General features: G+C 41.4%; 1 protein-coding gene across 4 annotated transcripts in view; it reads right to left on the reverse strand.

Moving 5' to 3' along the window:
* OTUD7A (OTU deubiquitinase 7A) overlaps positions 1 to 24,218 on the reverse strand; it is a 120,428-nt gene that overhangs the window by 38,083 nt on the left and 58,127 nt on the right. For all 4 annotated transcript variants that reach the window (XM_083712176.1, XM_083712175.1, XM_083712178.1 and 1 more), the window contains 6 exons: positions 21,060 to 21,214; positions 12,188 to 12,373; positions 9,637 to 9,855; positions 5,838 to 5,939; positions 2,831 to 2,958; positions 1,869 to 1,981 (listed from right to left, as the gene is read on the reverse strand). In XM_083712176.1, coding sequence (XP_083568302.1) covers positions 1,869 to 1,981; positions 2,831 to 2,958; positions 5,838 to 5,939; positions 9,637 to 9,855; positions 12,188 to 12,373; positions 21,060 to 21,210 — 899 coding nt within the window. In that variant the 5' untranslated portion in view covers positions 21,211 to 21,214. The remainder of the gene's footprint in view (positions 1 to 1,868; positions 1,982 to 2,830; positions 2,959 to 5,837; positions 5,940 to 9,636; positions 9,856 to 12,187; positions 12,374 to 21,059; positions 21,215 to 24,218) is intronic.

Raw genomic sequence — 24,218 nt, forward strand, 5'->3', positions numbered from 1 at the left:
TCTTCAAGGACTGAGCTCTTTTATTTTGGCAAATACATCTCAGCACATCTCTAATTGGAGTACACTGAGCTGTGCAAAAACATGAGGCATAAACCGCCTGAGAAGGACAGAATGAGGTTGCAAGAACTACTAATAAGGACCTGAATACAAAAGTAGTGCAGATTAAGACACTTTAAAAAAAGCAATTTTGAAGAAATTTAAGTAACTGCAAAAACAGCACAGTATTATTATTTTTTAACACACACAACCCCACAGAGAGAGAACTAAAATTATTTACATCTGTGGTCACCAGCTCTGTGGTCATGGGCACCATGCCCTTCACTCTGACACCCCTGCAGGGCCTTCAGACTCTGAGTTTTCATGATGTTTAGAAAATATGTCTCTAGGCCTCAAAGAAAGAAAGTTATGAAGCATAATTTAGAGGTACCCTTCTTAGAATTTTATGTGAAATGAGCCAGCTGAGCTGTTTCTTTCTGTCAGTATTGGTTAAAATGAGTGATGCCACAGCTGCCACTGATGAGTGACTTTTTTGGACACCAGGAAATAGGAATCCCTGGTGTCTTAACCAGCTGCTCTTTCCACCTTCTCTTTGGGGTGCTTTTCCTGCTTCCATTGTATTTCCCAGTCTTCAAAATCTCTGTAGTTTCCCCTTCCTTTTCTCCTAGCAAATAGAATCCATCTTTCCTGTGGTGAGTTCATCTGAGATCAGGTTGTCCCTAAAATTTATTTTCTGCAAATACTGCTACAAAGTAAGTACAGGTGGGTGTTAAAGAATCCCTCTTCCCCAAAATGGACAAATGAAAAAATCTTTGGGACAAGGTTTGGGCATGTCTCTGGCTCTGCAGGGGCTAAAGACCAGGTGCCCATTAGTAATTCACTGTCTCATGCCACAAAGAATATTCCAGAGTGCTTCAGCAGCCAGTGCCTCTTCCCAAGGAACTGTGGCAACTGGAGCTCTGCGAGGAGAACAGAAGCCTCCTACCAACTCTCAGCACTCTTAATAAACAACAGTTCCCACAATTATTTGGGGGTGCAGTGCAGGTGGGGACCTATAGTACAGTGGTATGCATGTCTTCTCCTAAGTATATTAAATGGGACTAAATCCCTGGTAAGTGGTTATAGCATGGCAACCTATGCTTTGGTTTAGGGTTGGCATTAGGGGGAAACAGGATTCTTTGACAGCTGTATGGCAGGCAGAAATTCAACAGGTGAAGCATTCTCTCATGTGGAAATACAATAATGTGAATATTCACAGAATTCACCTGTTAGTTGCCTGTCAGCCATGTGGAGCATCTCACAGGCAGTTTCTTGAGAGGCTTTTTAAAAACAGGCGTGTTGGAATAGTGGAAGAAGCACAGGAACTGCCTGCTGCCCATTTTTCTGCCTGTCAGCAGGCTTGTGGAACTTTTTAAAAAGGTGGGGACAGGCAAAGAAATATGGAAATCCTCCAGTTAGTGCTGTGTTTGTTTTGCTGCCTGTTGGGATGTGGAGCAAGCAGCTGATTGAAGGGGCCTCTGTTGTACATTATGCAAGTTTTATTATGATATTTTTCTACCTATTTTCTTCATGCTATTCATAATTTTATGAATCCCTAAGTCATCTTGTTTTCTTAACACTGCCCTCATCTTAGGCAAGGTGCTTCAACTCTTACAAGAAACGGCTACAATATTTAGGTGTTTTCAGTTTACTGGACATTTATCAACTTCAACATATCACTTCCAGCAATAGAAACACATCCTGTAACTCCTGATACGTTTCTGGAAGCAGGATTTGATGATACAAAACTTTCCTTTCCTACCTATTATATCACAAATTATGTCATGGTAGGTTAGTAAATCAGAAAAGGAACAGGGCAACCCCCCACTTACCCGCCTCCAGTGCCTCCATTTTTGCTGAAGTGAGTTCGTGGTTCACTTGAAGCCAGTTTGAGCAGCTCATTCCATTCCCGCTCCCATTCTTCTTCTGTGTAAACTAACCCTGACTAGGAGAGAGAGGAGAAGGCAGTTCAAGAAACAAGGAGACAACTGTAACTTATACGTTGTGCCTTGATTTGTATCTTTATTCCTTGAGTTAAGAGATCTCTGAACTCACGGGTGCACAATTCTCTGGAACCTGAGAGTACAATTGCTAAGGCTCATTTGCAGTACCCCCCCCCAAATATACATTAATTCAGCTGCTTTTAATGACCAAAGTAAGCCACCCCACTTTGAATTATCATAGAAACAATCTTATTTGGTTTCTCTTATAAATATTCTTCTGGAAGGAGGGCAGAATAAAAAAGGTTAAATTGTGTGTGCATGTGTGGAAGCTGCTATCCTATGCTCCACTACTGGGAGTAAGTCCTGCTACATATAGTGATACTGATATCCTAGGCAACATGCATAGAATTGTGTTGTCAGTGTCTCAGACTTCCAATGGTTGTCAAACCAGACTTTGCTGTGCAAAAATGCCTATTTGCACCCAGTGTTTAACAAAATGTTCCTCCCAAAATGTTTGTTTAAACAGCACAATGACATCATACAAAATAATTTAGAACAGAGCAGAGAGGGAACATTTCTGATACTGAAAGCTGAGTGGTATAAATTAAGTGTCTCAATATTAAGTGAAAGATGCAAGGTAATGGGCTGTCCTGCAAATAATTCCCCCCCCCCATGGATTATGAGGACTAACTGAAGTTATCCAGTGGATGGGGAAAGCCCTCTGTCCATGCTCAGAGTCATTCTTCAGCATTCTGTCACAAGCATCAGGCACTAATAAGGGACTCTATGAGGAAGCCATTGTGAGTATGGCTTCAAAATTAAGATTGATAAATTCTTGATATTGTACAAACCTCTTTATTCTGCTGTGTCTGCTGCCACCTCCATCTTCTCTTCAAGGCTTCCCTTTCAGCACCACTTCGCATCATTGTGTAAAGTGCTTTCCGTAATACAAGGTCCCGGTCATGAAACCCCCACATTCCTAAATGCAAAAAAGTAGTGTGACAGGAGCAAGTATGAAAACAGGAATAGCACAAAACACACATGAAGAGGAATTAAGGCTTAGGTGTAGTCATTTGCATGGTTCTCCTAACTGGAGTTTAATTCCCTTTGATTATGTTTAAGCATTTCAATAATAGGTGCAAACATTAAATAAGTTAATATAGGGCAATACTGAATTCAAAGCGAGTTTTAAGAAATGTTCTTTAGAAACAATGAAAGAATTGAGTTGCCTGATGCACAACTTTGCCGGAAGGAAACAAATGTTCTTGATTTTAGCCTCAGAAATTTGGAGTACTATTGGTGGGCCTTGAATGACTAATGATCACTGGGGGCTCTTTTGACTGTTTCAGAAATAACGACCCAAAAACCTAAGGGCTGGCTGTCTTGCACAAGAGAGGGATGAATAGCCCCTGGAATCCAAGTTCATTATAAAAGAACTTGAATTTGCTATATTTGAATCCTAAAAACACTACCAGCCACAGGCTTGCAAGCTTAAAAATCAGCAAATTATTTGTGTTTAATGCACTGAAATTATCTTAATTCAAATATAAATAATATTCTGATTGCTGCTTTACCAAAGAATGTATTTCTTTAAGCTCGGGTCAATTTGTGTCTGGCATTGTTGTGTGTCCTGGCCCTTCACCATGGCTGCTTGGGTTAAAGTCTTGAACGCTTGTCTCAGGGGGGGCTGTGGGTACTGTCTTGTTATGTACTGACTTGAATAGGTTCCAAACTGAGGCAGTCTGATTGGTCCTAGAACAATAGGATCCAAAAGGCAGCAGTCTGATTGGTCCTAGAACAATAGGATTCAAAAGGCAGCAGTCTGATTGGTCCTAGAACAATAGGATTCAGAATGCAGCAGTCTGATTGGTCCTAGAACAATGCAGCAGTATGATTGGTTGGCAGGAACCACCCAATCATGCTCCAGATAGAAGTGAATCCACAACCTGATTGGCTTACAGTAGAATTCCAGAATTAGCCAATCATGTGCAGCCCATTGTGTAAATAATGTATATAAAGCAGATACTTTGAGGGGACTTGCATTCATTCCTCCTCACCACTATGAGCTGAATAAAGAGCATGAAATCACTTTGCGACTCTGAGTATATTTCATCTCTTGCTCAGGGCTTCATGCCATGTGCCTTCCCCTTCCTCCCCTGTGCATGTTGTGTGCTCCAAAACAATGGATGGAAGGAGCATAAGGGGGACCGAACTGCCTGTGCCTCAGGCCTGCACCATGCCTCAGGCCTGGCGGTGGGGCAGTCTTTGAGGTACTGTGGTGTCATCCTACATGTTGTGATGCAGGGGGGGGGGTATGTGCTGGGAGCTCCCTCCATGTCACCAGCATTTCTGGCAGTAGAAGTTTCCAGAGGCACTGGGGGCAGGGGGAGAGGACATGACAAACAGCATCTTCATTAAGACAAACGTGTTTCTTCTGCAACTTGAAATCTACTTTTTAAATATATATATATTGATGCTTTTCCTTTTTTCTGTTGTTAATAATCATAGGGCTACATTTTACACTAATAGAAAACAAGCAATGAGAGAAAACAGACATGAAGTCCATTTGAATTATAAGTTGAATATAAGGTGGATACTGAGAAGCAGAAACAGGTGCAGAAGAGGGTGACCAAGATGATAAAGGGTCTGGGAACCATGCCTTAGGAGCAGCCTGGAGAAGAAAAGACTGAGAGGTGATGTGACAGCCATCTTCAAATATCTGAAGGGCTGACACATGGAAGACAGAGCAAGCTTGTTTTCTTCTGCTCCAGAGGATAGGACCCAAAGTAATGGATTCAAAATACAGTGGCACCTCGGTTTAATAACAGCCCTGTTTATGAACAATTTGGTTTATGAACTCCGCAAAACTGGAAATAGTGTCCTGGTGTCCACCTCGGTCTAAGAATGGAATCCGAACGGTGGAAGGTCACCGGCGGTGGGAGGCCTCATTAGGGAAAGCACACCTCGGTTTTGGTTTAAGAACGGACAAGAAATGTGATTCCTACTAAACATTTGGAAGAACTTTCTGACTGTAGCACCTGTTTAAGAGTGGAACAGACTCCACTCTCCTTTGTTGGGTGTTTCAATGAGGGTTGGATGGTCATCTGTCGGGGATTCTTTAGCTTTGATTCTTGTAATGCAAGAGGATGGACTAGATGACCACTGGTGTCCCTTCAAACTTTGAAATTCTATGATAAACATTTTAGAAGATTCAGGCCTCTGCCTGCAATTCTGTTCTTGACACAATCTTATTAAAATAAATGGAATATTTGTCTGCATCAGGTAACTACTTTATGAATATCAAATGCTGGTCCCACAGGTTAAAAAATTAATTTGCTACTGTACCTTCATCAGTGCCAGCAAAGTGGTGTAGCATCTGTCTTCCATAAAATTGTACTGACCAGTGACATATCCAATGTAACTCGTGTGTGTGTGTGTGTGTGTGTGTGTGTGTAGAACACCTTTTTATTTCAACGTAGCCCAGTTCTATCTTGAAATTTAAAGAAAACGAATGTGTCCTTATCTCACTGATCCTTACAACTGCTCTGTGAAACAGAAAACTGAAGCTGAGAGGTCCCGTGTTGCTTTCAGCAAGTCTATGGACGACCAGAGATGAGTACTCAGACCTCACAGAACCTAGTCCAAATAGTCACTTACTATATATCACAGTATCATTTGCTAACATGGATAAGAGGAGACCCCCCCCCCAACATTGTGTTTGTACACCATGGGGTCCACATCTTGCTCAAGTGAGGTTCTTTCAATCCTTCTGAAGGAGAAAGATTGAATCTAAGCATTGTAAGCAAGACAGAGAGTTGTCCTATTCTTTCAGAATGCATTATTTACCAGAAGACCTACCCAGGGAAGCTGCATGCAAGAGGCAGTTGCCATCCCCTGTGGTTGCCAGGGGGAGAAGGCGTTTACAGCTTGTACACACTGTGGACCACCAGTTAAGACGACCTGAAAAATGAAAATTAATTTAAAATGTAAGGACACTGCCAACATTAAGCACTTTGGAATCCTGTTGATATTAAAAACAAATAGCTTAATCTTTTCAACTGAAATCAATGGCTGTGGTTGTAATAAACTGAAATTAGGCTAAAACAACCTATAACATGAAAATGTGTGGCTATACTTAAACCCAGGAGAATTTCAGATCCTACTGGAAGTCTATTTTCCCTATATCCAAAAAACATATAAATTGTAGCTATATTAATAGGCTGGGTTATTGAAAACACTTGGTAATCGCCACATGTATTCAAGAAGCAGCAGCTGGCACACACTTCACATGCCTAAACATTCTTATGAAATCTAAATCAAGAGTGCACAAGGGAAGCATAATTCAAAGTGGGTTGGGCTGCCTTTGGGAGTGATAAAATTGGAAGTAACATATCCTCATTTTTAGCAACTCCTTTTTTGCAGGCATGGTGAAATAACAGACTATCACCTGCACCATGCAGAAGATTTTGACAATAATGTAGGCGTGGTAAGAAAAATCAAGGGTGCTGCATAAAGGAGACATATATAATCCATACAAAATCTGTACATTTCTTGATATGAGTTTTATAGCGAAGAAAGTAATAGCTAAGAAAACAAATCTAAGGTGGGCTGCCTGTTACATTTCAGAGTCGATATAAAGCACAATTCTCTTGTGTTAAGAAATAGTTTTCCAAAGAGGTCATACCAGCAATGTCCATTCCTTCTATGACTTAGCAAAAATGGTTTCAAAGTTGTAAATGGTGGCACTTACATTATAGCAAATCTTCCCAATTTTAAAAGCATGACAACATGACATAAACATGACAACAGCTGGACATATAAAGTAACGGGGTCCTTTATATGTCCAGCTGTTCTTTGTCAACAACAAATTGTCACTGTTTTTTGTGTTTAATATATGCTACAGTATATGGTCATTTATGGACCTAATAGGTATCTAAAGCGATTTGCACATAACAAAATGTGTATTTTATCAAAATAATTGTTGAACTGAAATACAATTGGAAATGTACTTGGGGTTCCCAAGAGAGTGGGGCCCTAAGCTATAGCTTGTTTAGCTTATACGTAAATCCGGCACTGATGACGACAAATACTCAACGAAGCTCTTGCTCTTTGGAATCTTGGGGATGTCCAGTGTACAACCTGATTATCTCTTGGCTCAGGCTGACTGGACAGAAAAAGGAGTGGAGGCGGCTTACTACCCTTGAGGGTGAGTTTGGCCCTAGGGTTCAGAATAACACCTGAATTCAACAGGAAAAATGCTGACCTGGGTTTGGATTCAGGTTGAATCCTTTACAACCCCCACTTGCCCCAGATGATTCTTCAGGATAGTAGAGAGTGGCCTTGATGGACCTACATATGCACAATAACATTCAGAGTTGTGTTGTTCATGCAAACTACATATCCCATTATGCCATGCAAAATACATAGGCAGAAACATCAAGAATCTCTGTGCAGGCTGTGGTTTACATGACGCATTGTTTCACATTCACAATGGGAGTTAAAATGCCATCAATTCTGAGAACTGGCAGAAGCAGATCTTCAATAAGTTAGCACTTTTCATATAAACCCTAAATTATGAAGGAGACCTCACAGTTGTAGGTCATCTTCTAAGCAAAGACCAACATATACCATTGACATTATTCAAAGGTGACTGGGATCTATCCAGATAATAATGATGGAAATTGAGGAACCCATCAGCTGTGCAGGAATCCATCCTGTCTCCATCTTCTTCATCTGTGGAAAGTTGCCCTAGGCTGGACTTTCAATAAACAGTCCCTATGTATTCAAGAATTGTTCCGGGGATGGAGAGTGCAGAGGTGTTGCCAATGCCTGCTGCTATGGCATGCTGAGACTTTGCTGAGACAGCAGAACAACATAGATATATATAGATCATATAAAAGCCTTTTAATCTATTATTCTGTCTAATTAAATTATTTAGATATTCTTCTACAATGAAGTTGCAGGAGCATAAGAATTTTCTTACTCCAATAGCGGCCACAGAACCTCTAAAGCAGGCATTCCCAAAAGGTGGTATGTGGGCCACCAAATGTTCACAATCTTCATTCAGGTCGTCCACTGCATGTCCACATTATATATTCACATCGATTTTTACATTGTATTTCTATTGTTTTTAATTCCTTAAATTGCATTGTATTGCAGCTTGAATTCTATAGACTGCAAATTGCATTACACTAAAATGCAATGTAAGAAACAAAAGAAGCAATAGAAATACAATTAAAAACCATAAAGCATCAAGCACAGCCCACTGCAGTGGCTACAACAGGCAGAAAAATCATTAAGCAGTCTGTCGAGACCACTGGCAATGTTTAATTGGTTGGGGGGGTGCTTTGGGGACAAATAGGGTGTGAAGGCAATGGCCACCCACTGGAGTGGCCCATCCAGTACTCCAAGGTACGCTGTTCCACTGAAAATGAAGTTTCTATTCACAGTTATCATGACTAACAACAACTGAACAATATATGTATCATTAGTCATTCTGAATTGAGGCAATTTGTGATGGCCCTGACTGAACTAGCCAACCTGCATGCTATTGCAGTTATTTCAGAGATTTCTTATTTCTGCTGTCATATAAAACACATTTGTTTAATCTTTTTTAAGCCATCTGAATTGTTGGGTTACACCACATACAATATTAAGAAATTCTATATGTAGCCACACAGCACTCAAAATCAGCTTACAAAGAATTCCCAAGATGCCATGCAACCTAAATGCAGCACCCATCAACTGCTATTACACAGACTGTGGTTTGCAAGGCAGACTTTGTGCTGTGTTCCTGAGTGACATCTTAATATTATGACAGGGGAGGGAAGGGGGAAATCAAGCAACACTGATCCTTTTCTGCCAATCCACAGAATGTTAAAGGCAAAGGTACCCCTGACCGTTAGGTCCAGTCGCAGACGACTCTGGGGTTGCAACACTCATCTCGCTCTATAGGCTGAGGGTGCCAGCATTTGTCTGCAGGCAGCTTCTGGGTCATGTGGCCAGAATGACAAAGCCGCTTTTGGCGAACCAGAGAAGTGCACACAAAAACGCCATTTACCTTCCCGCCGGAGGGGTACCTATTTATCTACTTGCACTTTGACGTGCTTTTGAACTGCAAGGTGGGCAGGAGCTGGGACCGAACAGCAGGAGCTCACCCCATTGCCGGGATTCGAACCGCCGACCTTCTGATTGGCAAGCCCTAGGCTCAGTGGTTTAGACCACAGCGCCACCCGCCACAGAACATTAGGAATGTGCTAATTATTGTGTGAAGAAACACCTCCCCTTGTCTGTCCTAACTGTCAATCTGATTCACTGTGCAACTTTTAAATTATGAGAGAGGGGGCAAGGAAGAGAAAGAAACTCTATCTCCCCACTGTCTTCATACATTCACATTCCTTTCTCACACTCCTTGTCTGTATTACTCTCTTGTCAAAATAAAAAAACCCAATCTCTATACCCTTTACATGTAGCAAAGGTGATCTAGCCCCTTCACCATTTTAGTTGTCTTTGTTTTCTACTTTCACCAACTCTACAGTATTGCGTATGTATCTAAGATGTAAGCAATCAGCTCCAACAATAATATGGGCTTAAAAGAGTGGTACACAAACAAGAAGGCCAAACAAGCCAGAATCTCTTGTCTTAAGTATCTACTCACCAGCTTGTTCCAGAGCGGCCATGGTTGCTTGCTCAATCAAGTCCCGCTCAATGAAGCTTCTAAAGTCTTCACTGTAAACACTAAGGTCGGGGAGCTGGAATGTGTAGATGGGCATCTCCAAAGGGAAATGTTCATTGTTGCATTCACTGGCCACATGGGACCGCGCAAGGGAGACTATGGCTGAGCTGGCATGAGAAATTCCTCTAGACAGCCTCTTTTCTGTGCAGGAACAAAAGAAGGGGGGGGGGAATGAGACAACCAAAGCAATTCTAAATGTTTTTACTCAGAAGTAAATGAGCGTGATGGGGCTTACTCCCTAGCAAGTGCCTTTAAGATTGTACTCCCAAAGTACTTTTACCCTGATGGAGACAATGATCTCTTCTCTCATCTGTGCTATATTCTTGCTCTCAAGGCAAGATGAAATAGAACCCCATGACCTTTGATTGTAGTTTATTAAAAGGACTGTTTTATTAAAAGGACTATACAATGTTAGAGTATACAATGCATACCCTAACATGTAGGCATGTATACAATACCTACAACCAAAATAAAACAGCATAAAATACACTAAAACTTCACAGTGACCAGTAGGATATCACAAAATACATCATCAACAGCTATAGGTTTGTGTGAAATGGAAAGAAACTGGAATATCAGTGAATGCCTTATTTCAAGGGGTAGAGCATTCTACATTGCAGACCATGCTCTGGGTGGCCACAATACAAATTTCAAAGGCTTGCAGCAGCACTAAGAAGACCTCCTCAGATTACACCAGCAACCAAGCAGGTCTGAACAGGAGAATGCAGTCTCTCCTGTAACCTAGTCCCAAGTTTATGATGAATCATCACTTTCTTTGTGTTCCCTGAGAGTATATTGCATATGTCACAGCTCCAGTCTGGAATAAATTGCAGTGGAAAATCAGTACACAAGTACAGAAGTCCCCCACCTCCCAGTAAGCCAAACTGGAAATCCCGAGAAGCTGCTCCCTTAATCCCTATCTTGAAATGTCACTAGTTAGTTAGGATCCTGTTTTTATATAAGATAGTGAAAGAAGTCTGCTTCTGCAAAATCTGGCTTCAGAGTTATGATTTTCTGGAAGAAATAGGTACTAGCTGATCATGAAATGTATTAAATAATTATTCAGTAATTCACTTTCAATTTTCCTAACAGATCAAATAAAATTCATCACAAAGTCACTCTCTGGCACGCCAGCACAACATCAAATAGACCAAAGCTGGCTTTAATCTGCAAATAGTTGAGTAGAAGTAACAATTGTGCTCAAATTTGAAGGCAGCTTCTGTTTTTTTGCCTGGTGCTGTGGACTCGGATGACATCTGCACATACATGACTATCAGAAAATACTGTACATCGCATCTTATCCACAGCAAGTGTTGTCTGACCTTTTCTAGTGAAAAGCTCTGAGCCTGCTCAACTGATTTTTATTCACAAGGATCTGAAAGCCCATGGCATAAACACCGTCTAGTGCCATTTTATTTAGTGCAAAGTTGCCTGTGGGTCTAGGAATTCTCAGTTGCCTCTGACTTCATAGCTGCATGGTCTAAGGCAAGGATGGGAAACCTACACCCCCTCCAGCTGTTGTCGGGCTCCATCTCCCAATATGAGCAGAGCCAGTAATAGAGGATGATGGGAGCCAGAGTCCAACATCTGGAGAGTCAAAGGTCCCCCATCCCTGCTCTAAAGCTCCTCTCTAACATCCCAGCAGCTGAACTAATGGCATCCAGAGCATTGGTTATGTTCACTCAGACCTTGCCTGCTGTTTGGGAATCCTAGCAGTGTATATCAAGGTAGTGAATTAACTCTTTGCTATGGTGGGCTTCTTACTGTGACACTCGGTTTCCACTTCTCAATTTTTTATCTTTACAAAAGCATGTGAATTCTTCACTTCAGCTTTTAAAGAATCCCTCTTTCTTTTCTTCCCCAATTAAAAAAAAGTGGCTTTGAGCAGATTTTACACATACCTGCCGAGTTGAATTTCACTATTTTTTATAAAATACCTTGAACACCAACAGGTATTTAATAATATAACTATATAAATAATTATTACGAGTACTATTGGTAAAGACCACTGATGCTGCTTTTTTGTTGATAGAAAAAACCCCTCAGGATTCTACTTATATAAACCAATTAGGCTCATATAAATAAAAATTGTTCCTATTAATACCCAAGTAAATGGCATCAGAAGCTAGTAAATGTCTTTTGTAATCGCTAGCTTACATAATAGTTTGTTCTGAGTTTTTATGCCCACCCTCTCTTTGGCAGAAATCTGAAACTCTTTGGTAATGGAGAAAAAGAGAGTCCTATCTTACAACATGTGTCCAACAATATGAAAACCTAACATCCATAGTTTTGACAAACTTGTATGTTGCCAACGCTGAATCTATGAAGGTATATCAAGGGCAGGATAGTTTTGGAGTGGGCCTACCAATTTTATTTTTTGGCATCTCAGTAGTAAACCTTTTACCTGTGTTAGGTTAACAGGAAACCTACAACAGCATCTTGCCAATCAAAGTCTGAGCTAGAAGCACTTTACCTTGAGCAATGTCATCCTGTCTTTGAAGTGATGGTCGTTCACTCTTGTTCACCTGTTGGGAAGGATCCGTTTCCTGCTGCGGCTTAGGATACTTCCCTTCGTTGAACGCTTGTGGCAGATTAGCTGTATGAACCTGCCTAAGCTGCTCATAGTCACTCAGGGCGGCAGTCAAATCCCAATTTTTGCCTAAGAATGAGACATCACAAGAGCATTGTTAACAACTTCAACATGCATGGAAGAGTGATTGGTGTTTGAAAGTATCGAAGCAGTGGCAACTGTTTTGTATTAATTAATCTGGAGTAAAAAGGTGCCATGTTCTGCCTGCACACCAAAAACAGTGTCTGCTTGTGGAGTTTCATCTTTTATCATCCTACTGAAAACCTCTCTTTTGAATTGGAGTATCAAGTGAATATGAAAGCCCTGCCTTTAAAGATGTCATCTCCAGAAAATCTAAATTTAGTGAGACCAGAATTAACATAGCTGTTACCAATGCTGTTTTTCTTGAAAAAAAGGGGTTGGAACTCACAATGAACGCCTCCCTTATTGTCTTATAATGGCAATGGAGACCACCTAAGAGGTGCAGGAACTGAGCTTTGGTGACACCAGTAACAAGTTATTTAAAGAAAGAAGAGTATGAGAGAAATCAAAGCACTTTATCTCTCCTAAATGTTTTAAAATGATACATTTGGGAAGGAGGGGTAGGGGAGCGAGAGAAGGAAAGCTGACAAACTATAGCATCTCTACCATTACCAGCTTTGTGGTTCTGGATCTGGCTGTATCTTCTCAGGCTTTGGAGAATTCTTGTCAGAAGTCTAAGCTTTTTATAAGACTTCTCTAAAAAATACTTAGAAGACTCAGCACATTCCAAATTATGATGAGCATGTTTTGCACACCATTAAGCATATTTCAGCTTTTCAAGTAGCTATGATTTTTCAAGTTATTTCTGGTTACTTCTGTAGTCATGAAAATAATGTTATGTTTTAATAATAATAGTGTTTCAATATGGCAAAGAGCAAAGTGCCATGCTTATGGTGTACACCCATGGTTTTCAAACATTTTACCTTCCGAGAACCCCTTCCCCATCATCTTGTCAAGGTCACTCCCGGGTGTCTTATAAGAGGATTCTAGGGCAATTTCTAAGGTGAACACATAATTTGCAACAGCCCCAGATGAGTATGATGGGCCTTGCTATTGTTCTGGTTAAGCTGATAATGTGACCCAGAAAAGACTCAACACTTTTCTATAGTTGCACACCACAGGGGGGAAATGGTAGCAATGGGTAATATGCTTTTTTCTGAGAAGGTTGCCCATCATTCACCTAGAAGTCCTAGAACACATTTTGATAAGAATCACTGCTACATAGTGAATGCCCTAAGGAGAAAACATTTACAAGAGGTACAGTAAGTAGTATTTACAATAAATACTTAGTGCAGTACTAGCAAATTATCTGTCACTTAAATTAATCGTTGGACATAAAAGGCAAAGGTAAAGGGACCCCTGACTGTTAGCTCCAGTTGCGAACGACTCTGGGGTTGCGACGCTCATCTTGCTTTACTGGCCAAGGGAGCCTGCATACAGCTTCCGGGTCATGTGGCCAGCATGACTAGCAAACCAGCAAACCACAGCAGCACATGGAAACGACGTCTACCTTCTCACCAGAGCGGAACCTATTTATCTACTTGCACTGCGTGCATTCAAACTGCTAGGTTGGCAGGAGCAGGGACCGAGCAACAGGAGCTCACCCCCATCACGAAGTGAGCTCCCAGCACCATCCACGAATCCCCATCACGGGGATTCGCGGATGGCGCTGTGGTCTAATTGCTGGCCATACTTAGTTGCAAATAAGCACAAAGAAGTTAACTGAAACTGAAGCAGGGGGTGTGTTTAAAAAAGATGGTGGTTATTAATACATGCAATAAGGAAAGAGCAACCAAAACTTCATTAAATTCCCTTTATTGTTGCAGATCATTTCTTTAAAAACAAATAAATGCTATCTTAATATCTACCTTGACAAACTGGTTCGAAGAACAACAATGGACTTTCATGGAAACTAATTTGGAGGGCACTTCAAACAACATTCCTTTTATTAAGGTGGAGTTTGCTATTTTGCAGAGGCTGTGCAGTTCTCAGTATTGTACAAGACTGCCTCACTTCAATGGGATCTGTACTAAATATCGTTTCACTGGATGTATATTTTGTACATATAATTTTTAACAGCACGTGGCAGGGTTGTTAGCTTGAACAATCACCCATGAGAATTGTGGCAGTTTCTGATGAGCCATGATCATTAACGCCTTGCACATCCATGTTCTTTTGTGCTGCAAAATAATCTAATTTTGGATTTCTGTGACATAGCTAAAAACAAGCACAGCAGCCTGTGACATAAATTCCCTGAAGGAAACTGTTTATATCTGATCGCAAAGGCGGGGGAAACCCTCTTTGTCTCCATGGCAGCATTTTAGAAGGTGAAAAACTCACCATCACACTTTTTCTCCTGGAATAAGGAAGAATTCTCAGACTAACTATAATGAAGGAGGGGGACCTTCTAAACCTTTTTATTCCTAGCAATCAGAACTCTCTGTGTGGCAGTGGGGGGTTATGGCTTAACCACTCCCATATTTGTGATTCTCTTATCATGGAGGTAGGAGACAGAAAACATTTGACGTTTTTCATGCTCATTTTAATACATCTGTTAGTGTGTTACCCCACTTCCTACCACATTTCCTGTTGAAACATTCAAGAGTTTGCTTTTGCTGTGTATCAGCAGTCACATACAAATATCAGAAGCCAACCACAGGTAGGAGTGCCTTTAAGGCTGCACACCGTTAAAGCAAGTTTATATCTCTGAAAGCATTTCTAGAGTACAGATTGTTAGGGAATGGCACTACAAAACTGCTTAACAGAAAATGTGTGACTTTTCGAAAGGTTATTTAAAAATCATCAATTCCTTTAATAATGAGAATGGAACTTTGCAAAAATGCAAGGGGGAATGCAAGGAAAAAAATATTCTTTAAAGGGAGCGCTGAGCAGAGCCTGTATGCATCCCAGGCTCTGCTCAGCGCTCCCTTTCATGAGCCGTATGGAGCATGTGTGTGGCGCTTGCAGGCTTTTCCCTGAGGAGGGAGAATGGCAGCCCCAAGGGAAAAGCCCCCAAGAGCCACACACACACTCTGTGTGGCTCTTTAAAGGGAGCGCAGCTCTTGGGGGCTTTTCCGGGAGGTGGGGGAAGGGACTGAGGGGCTAAGCCAGAAGCTACAGTACTCCCTCTCGCTGTTCTAGCTTCTGGGATAGCCGCGCAGCCTGCATTCGCTCCATAATTTCCCCACACATTTTCCTATACTTTTTTGGAGGGAAAAAGTGCGTCTTATAGAGCAAAAAATATGGTAGGTTTAAAAATACACTGGAGCCTAAGCCAACTACCTTGAGAGGCTTTTTTTGGTGTAGGGAAAAATGGCATTTATATAATTATTTAACATGTAACGATAACAACACTTTATTTTTTATCACAGCAAAAGCTTTGTTATTTCTAAGGAAAGAACTCAAGTAGCATTGTTATTTAGTTGAACAGGACGCTGATGCAAAGAGTTGCATGGGATAAGCTACCTCTGCCAAAAAAGCAGTCAGAGTAAAGGACATATGAGTAATCCTTGGCTCTCAAACCATACAATGATTATTCGTTTTCATCAAAGCATAATGCTTCTCATTTTCCTCTATTGAATTAGGGCATCATTTACACCAGAAGGATGAAAGCACTTAACCATCTTCCAAAGCACAGTCAGAAATCACCAGACTCCCTCAAGGCAGCCTCTTGAGAAGACCATCTTCAAAAACAGGCTGACAATGAGACAATCCTTAACACTAGTTTAGATGCTGACATTAATTTTAAATGGCAATTTTAAAAAGCTGGCTGATGTCAGGTTTCGCCCCCCCCCCAAGTCACTATTATTTAAATGTTACTTTCATTTCATTCTAGAATTATCTTAACGCTATATATTAATAGCCACTCCAGATTTTTATTTTTGAAGAAAAACCTCAGGGAAAGCACATACACTACAGACTGCATAGGACTTCTCTTGGCACCAGCAAGAGAATATTCTATGTGTAAGACTTTTAAGAGTGAAATGCGACACTGACGGGCCTTGTAATAATAAGTCACCTCTGCATTTTATGATGAAAAGAGGAACCATCTTTCTTTTATTATTTCAATCTGGCTCTGTTGGGTTAGAATTTAACATTATTTGATATTGTAAAACCTGTTCAGTTATGGCAGAAGTCAGTCCTACTATTCAGTATGTATTAGCTGAGGGTTTAATTTTTTTTAATGGCACATTTATTCCCAAATTACTTTGCAGGGTGTTTAAATGGAATGAACATGCAGTTTCAAATACAACATATGTTATTGTTGACAGTCAAAAGGAATAAGAGGGGGAAAATAGAAGTATAACGTTCTGTACCACCTATTCTAGCTCACTTTTTTAAAAAATGACTCAGAAACGTTTGCCTAAAATGTTAACTGGCTTAATTTAAAAAAATAAATAAAGAGATGAGAACAGTAAATGCAGAACATATTTGTGTATAACACGGCCTGAGCTCTGGGTTTTATAATGAACATTTTCATCTTAAAAAGCAAAAAATAAAATTAGAAATGTTTTGCACATATCTGATAATTTTGAAGCACACTTTTACATACATGTTTTGATTAATCACTTAATATATTTAGATTCATTTCAATAATTTAAATTTATTTTGATCCCAAATTAGACAAATACAACAGAAATTCTATTCCCAAATTCTTCAGATGGCGGGTTACGAAAATAACCAGGAGGGCTGCATTTTCAATTTATCTTGACCAGAAAAAGAACATGAAATATTACTCTGTTGGAAAGGTGACACACTTTTTAGTTCTCATTGATATTGACTGGCAGATAGCCAGTGTTGTGTTGACAATACGGGATAAGAAAAGAGCATTAGTTAATGGCTTGTAAATGAGGTAGAAATTTTGACATATATGTCAAACCAGTGGCGTAGCGTGGGGGGTGCAGGGGGGCCCGGCCGCACCGGCCACAACATGTGGGGGGGCGCACGCGCACTCACAGCTCTCTGCCCCTACCTGGCTCACTCACTCTCTCTCAGTTAGGGGGCGCAAATTACTTGCCTTGCCCCGGGTGCTGACAACCCACGCTACACCACTGTGTCAAACTACAGGTTTCCTGACAATTCAAAAAGGAACATTTCACATTAAGATGTTAGAAATGTGTACATTCTGATTAGCAAATATTTCATTCTTCAAATTTCTTTAAAATGTTCAAATTCTAGCCAAGTTTTAACATTCATTTCTTAAGAAGAAGATTTCCCTATCACCTGAATAGCTAGCAGAATAATGTTGGGCATGATTTACCATATTTTTCCGTGTATAAGACACCCCCTATTTTTTGGGATTCAGCATTGAGAAAATGGGGGAGATTGCCACCGTGTATAAGACTACCCCCCCCCCTTTTAACATTTTTTTTAGTAAAAAAAAACTCCTAGTTTTATACACAAAAAAGTATGGTAATATGCACCATTACCTGTAGGTGGAAAACTGTGCCTGGGCCTATCAAGTGTGTGCTCATTGGGGGTATACAAAGATGGATTACCTAGGTATTAACTAATGCTGTGTCAGTTCACCAGACTGTGGTCATTCAGGCTCCCTTGTGGCAAATTGTACCTACCTCAATTAAGCAATATATTAAGCTGGAGGTGGGTGATAATTATTCCAAGTAGCAGGTGGTGATATAATTCTGATACAGATGGCTTAGCGCAAAAAAGAACAAATGTATCATTCGCTGATTTAGACAAATGTGCTCTTTTTGCCATTTAAAATGAATGTGTGTTTTTTTTTAAAAAAATGCTGCAATATCACAGTGATTTCTTCACTAAGTTTGTTAGAACGTGACTTTCCTCACAAAACCCAAGAAATTATAACCAGACTCAAAGTGCCAATACCACAATTACTCTGCCAAGGATATATGAGTTACAGGTCAATATACAAATGCAGGGAAGAGAATTTGTAAACTCTTAAATCAGTGGCAAATACCAAGAGTGCTGATTGCAGGCAATTCTCCATTTGTGCATAATCTACTTCCTTGCAAACCACGCACACTTGCAGTGCCAGGAACTTGGAAGTGGAACCCAGAAGTGGGGAGCACCCAGAAGAGCCCTCCTGGCTTGTGAGACCTTCCCCAGAGCCGGAAGAGGACGTCCTCTTTGGGATCTGGGAAGGGTTTCCATGCCAGCTGGAGCCGCAGCGGGGCATTGTTTGGCTACTCAGCTGACGCACGGGGCAGTGACTGCTGCCGCTGTGCTATGTGGGGAGGCTGAGCAGCCTCCACAAAGCCCTCTGTGTCAGGGACTGGCTGGATGATGAGGAGTGGTGGGAGGAACCAGCTGGAGAACCGCCAAGGGAAAACCCAGAGGAGAAAGGCTCAGAGCTCAAGGATTGGTGGTGGGACACCGAGGAAAGGTCAGAGGGAGAAGAGTGGGAGGAGTTGTTAGATACTGAGGGAGCAACAGGATTTAGTGAGCAGGGGGAGCCTGTGACAAGGAGCAGTTCTGACTCGGAGGCCGAAGCAAAGGAGATGGGGTAAGAGGCTGCAGAAGAATACAGGGAGCCTGCCTCTCCTACTGTGACAAGCTCCTCTCCTCCCTTGTCTCCAAGGTCCCACAGAGTGATGTGTAGAGTGGAGCAGAGATTAGAGATGCGCAGGCACAGTTTAAGACTGCTTCGGAAATATCCAGCAGAAGAAGAGCCTTAGAGGGGGTTGAAAGCAGGGACCATCAGTCCTAGCAATTGCTCTACAGGGGCAAGAGTTACTGGGAAGTGTTGCAGAGTTGTATGCCATTTATTTGAATAAAGAGTTAACTTCTCTGACAAAGTCTGCTCCTTGCTTGCTGACCTGCATCTGACTCCAGCCCTGACACGCTGCATCCTCTATTGCCTCTAGGGAGGGTCTCCTCACAAGTCACTAAGATACTCCAGGGTGCTCCCCACTCACGTGCATTTCACTGATGTACATGGAGGCCCAGAACGTAACTCCCGCGTAAGTGGGGAGTCGCCTATACATAACTAACAGTAGTAATATAGAAAACAAATAAGTCAGACACACTGGTATGCCAAGGATAGTTACTTCTAGGTTAAGTCTGTCCTGGGAGGTTGAAATGTTCCCCCCACTGGGAATTTGAATTTAGGACAGAAATCTGACACCAGAAATGGCAATATTCAGTTTGCATTTCCTTTCATTTTTATTTCAACCTCCCATCACATTCTGTAAAGGTAAAGATAAAGGTACCCCTGCCCGTACGGGCCAGTCGTGTCCGACTCTAGGGTTGTGCGCTCATCTCGCTTTAGAGGCCGGGAGCCAGCGCTGTCCGGAGACACTTCCGGGTCACGTGGCCAGCGTGACGAAGCTGCTCTGGCGAGCCAGCACCAGCGCAGCACACGGAAACACCGTTTACCTTCCCGCTAGAAAGCGGTACCTATTTATCTACTTGCACTTAGGGGTGCTTTCGAACTGCTAGGTGGGCAGGAGCTGGGACCAAAAGACGGGAGCTCACCCCGCCGCGGGGATTCGAACCGCCGACCTTTCAATCGGCAGGTCCTAGGCACTGAGGTTTTACCCAGTGGCGTAGCGTGGGTTGTCAGCACCCGGGGCAAGGCAAGTAATTTGAACCCCCTAACCCGTGGATTTGCGCCCCCTAACCCTAACCCCCAGATGTTGCGCCCGGTGTGGCCGCCCCCCCCGCACCCCCACGCTACGCCACTGGTTTTACCCACAGCGCCACCCGCGTCCCTAATCACATTCTGTAGGTGACCATAAAGTGGCCTCCCACTGAGTTCAATGGGGCTTACTCTCAGGCAAGAAGGCACTAGACTGAAGCCTGAATAATTAAACTTGAAGTCATTAAAGGGCCACATTCAATTCCTAAAACACAGCAAAGTTCAGATGAAGTTTTCAAAATTAGCAATTTTATTCACATTTGATAACATAATCTGGTTTTATACTGAAATAATTATCTACCAGAGTCTGTGATAAAATCAATAGTTACATTAAACATGTGCACCACAAATATCCCAGAAGGGCAGCCAAAATAGTCCACTGTACTAACACAGCAGAGAGTATTGGGCCTCTTTGATGGTTGAGAGCCCACTTTGCCATAAACATCAACTGGTTGCCTCAATTGCTATGGACAGTTTCTGTAGTAGTCTATACTTATTCAGAAGTGGACTGCCAATATTGAGTCCAATCTAAGATGTTCTCTGTGGGGATCCAGTGTTGTCTACACACTACCGCCACTTCTCACCAAACGAGGACAGAGCTTACTTAAAGTTCTTCTATACAAGTCCCAACACAGTGAATGGGAACAGCCATTCAGCCCTTGCAGAGCAGCAAAACCCATCAATGCTAAAACTTGCACATAATTTTTTAAAATCAGGGAACATATTCACATTCCGTAGCACTCCACATTGTTCTCAAAGAAAGTGAAAAAAGAAACCAAGAAACTTCCTGAGATCTCTGAAATAACAGAATCAAAACCAAAAAGCTATCCTTCATAAAAGTCCAACTTCCATCTTGGCCTGATGAAGGAAAGTCCTACATCATGGGATCAGGAGTGTATAAAATAAGAATCTTTCCACAGAATGGAGAGAAGGAAACCTATTGATTTGTTTGTGTCTGCTACAATCAATTTTAGTCTCTATACTGTGCTTGTAAGTTGCAATGGGTCACTTTTGTAAGGAAAGCTAATATTTATGAATTATTATTTATTAAAGTCACTAATAAATGATGGCGATGATGAAGAATCATTTCCTGAGATCCATTAGTCTTGAGCTTACCTTCTAGCAAGTCTCTTGCCAAACCCGGTTCTGCCCCTGTGGACCGAACAAAGTCTGACAGGACCGCATCCATATCAAGAGTCATGGGATCATGTAGAAGTACTGCTGGATGTGCAGCAGTGGCAGGATTTGGCAACAGGCTACAAGACATCCATCTAGAAAGAGAAAAATAAAGTCATTATATAGAAAAGGTTATTAAAAGGTGCCAAGTTTGGAATGCTGACAATCATTATACATTTTTAAGCAATCTTGCTGCAGTCGCTGTCATTGTTCCATTTCTAGCCAATGTTATCATACCCAAACCCATCATGCACACATTCTCACATCTTCCACCCCACAAGATTGTTATTGGTTGATTAAAATAAACTGCAAAAATAAATTCTGCTCTGAAATACACACTCTTTTTACAGGTCTCAGTTAAAGGCAGCAGTGCAGAGAAAGATTGCTCTAGACATGTACTTAAGCAGCATAAGCATAAATCAATTCAGAAAGAGTTATAGTTCCATATACAATCTTAGATAATTCTTGTAGGGATTACTGAAATATTAAAACAGGCAAAACTACTACTACTACAGGCCTTGCCCATAGGCTCACAATCTTATCATTTCATTTATCAGTCCATGCCTGGATGTTTTCCTTGCATTGGATTCCAAGTTTCCTTCCATCTCTGCTGAAGTGTGATGACCACTATCATTTTTCTCTTCCAATGCAGAGCTACTAATTCTTTCATCGCAAGGCCTTTCGGTCTCGCTAGAGTTTTCCTCAGAAGCAACTGGTGACGTCTGTTTTGTCAGAGAGGGAAGATTCACCAGACTTTTGTACAACCATGTTAGGGAATCTCTTCTGAGTATAACAATGATAGCAATCATCAGGAGAATGGTGAATACTATTCCCAGGGCAATTCCCAGATTGCTGCTTCTCATATTAAAAGTGTGAGGTGGCTTTGTAATTGAGATGGCAAGCTTGAGAGCCCAATGCTGTATACAGTGATATTTATCTCATGGTAGCACTCCTTGTTTCATTGTTGCACTCCCCTTGTTGCATCACAATCAAGTTTAGGAGCAATATGATGATATGTCGTGTCAGTACATGAAAGATACTATGCTTTGCTTCTCCACCAAGCCATGGCCCAACCACCCAGTGATGACCATGGGAAGTGAAACCAACTACGTACAAGATTAAACTAGCCATTGTCACACTCTAGTATTTAGAGTGAAACTGTAGACTCATTTAGGGGAAAGGTTTTGTTTTTATTAAAAAAACCAAACCAAAACAAAACAGCAACAGCCAAGCATTGTAGGGCTCTTTACTGTCAAATTATGTAGTCCAGTTCATATTAACAGTAATGTATTTTATTGCTTTGTTATTAAGCACAAAGAATGAAGTTCTGGCCCTTTAAATGTGTAGTTATATAAAATATCACCAACCAACTTTAAAAATATGCAGAGCCTTGAGTTACACAGACACCACAGATGGTGTAGCTCAGTGGCTTTGAGAATGAACTGTGAACCAAGAACCTTCTGATCTGAAGTCTTGGATCTAACTCTCACGCTCAAAGATAAACTTGGTAGATGGCTTTAGGCATATTTACAACTGAAGAGCACACCCTTCATTTGAAGATCACAGGGAGGTTTACAAAATAAAAACACAAAAATACATATCATAGTAACAAACAAAAAAGTAATTTCACACATACAGTTTAGAAGGCCATCAATTGTTTAATAAGCCAAAGGCCTAGAAGAGGAATGTTTTTGCCTGGCGCCTAGACATGAAATGAAGGTGCCTGGCGAGCCTCCCCAGGGAGAACATTCCATAAGCAGGGAGCCACCACAGAAAAAGCCGACAAAGAAGAGCCTCAGGTGATGATTGCAGGGTCCGGACTGGTTCATATGGGGAGAGGTGGTCCTTGAGGAGCCATCTCAGGCTTTATAGGACAAAACCAGCACTTCGAATTGGGCCCAGAAACTAATCGGCGGGCAGTGCAGTCAGGCCAGGATTGGCATTATATGCTCAAACTGTCTTGTCCAGTGAGCAACCTGGGTTCTGAATTCTGTACCAGCTGAAGTTTCTGACCGTATTCAGAAACATTACATATAATGTGTTGCAGTAATCTAACCTAGAGGTTACCAGAGCACAGACAACAGAAGTTAGGCTATCCCTGTCCAGATAAGGTCACAGCTGGGCCACCAGCCAAAGCAGATGGAAGGCATTCCGTGCCACTGAGGCCACCTGAGCCTCAAGCAACAACAGATCCAGAAATGCCCCCAAGCTACATAGCCACTCCTTCAGAGGGAGTGTGACCCCATCAAGAGCAGGCAAGCTTCCTTTTTTTTATAATATTTTTTATTAGTTTTATGAATACAGAAAAAAGAATAAAGAACATATTATAAAAGTAGAAAAAGAAAGTTACAAATTTTCTTGTTCTTTTTTCCAAATCTACTGGACTTCCCCGCGTCCTCCCAACCCTGCATTCTCTGTGATACATAACATCTGCAATTTGTTAACTTGTTTCAATACTTATTGTATCTTCCTTTTTATCATGTTACCCAATTTCAAATATATTATGACCCAAATCATGTACGTTTTCATTTTAACACAATAAAGTTGTTTCATTATTCTATCTCTGACTTCTTGTACCTTGATTTCCATTTCTTTAATTTAACCTTACTGAAGCTAGAATTTCCTAAAAGGTGCGTTTTTTAACATTCATACAACTTATAATATTTTTCCAAATAGTCTTTAAATTTTTTCCAGTCCTCCTCAATTGTTTCTTCTCCCAAGTCTCGGATTCTGCCAGTCATTTCGGCCAGTTCCATATAGCCCATCAACTGCGTGTGCCATTCCTCCAGTGTGGGTAAATCTTGTGTCTTCCAGTGTTTTGCAATCAGGATCCTTGCTGCTGTAGTAGCGTACATAAAAAAAGTTCTGTCCTTCTTAAGCACTCTCTGGTCCACCATGCCCAGGAGGAAGGCCTCTGGTTTCTTAGGTAAGGTAAATCTAAGTACCTTTTTTAGTTCATTATGAATCATTTCCCAAAAGGCCTTCACTTTCGGGCAGGTCCACCAGAGGTGAAAGAATGTCCCTTCCGCCTCTTTACAAGGAGCAGGCAAGCTTCCATCCATCTGGTCTAGGGACTACTAACAGTGCCTCAGTTTTATT

Source organism: Podarcis gaigeae (assembly GCF_964106915.1).
Source record: "Podarcis gaigeae genome assembly, chromosome: 14".
Taxonomy (NCBI): Eukaryota; Metazoa; Chordata; class Lepidosauria; order Squamata; family Lacertidae; genus Podarcis; species Podarcis gaigeae.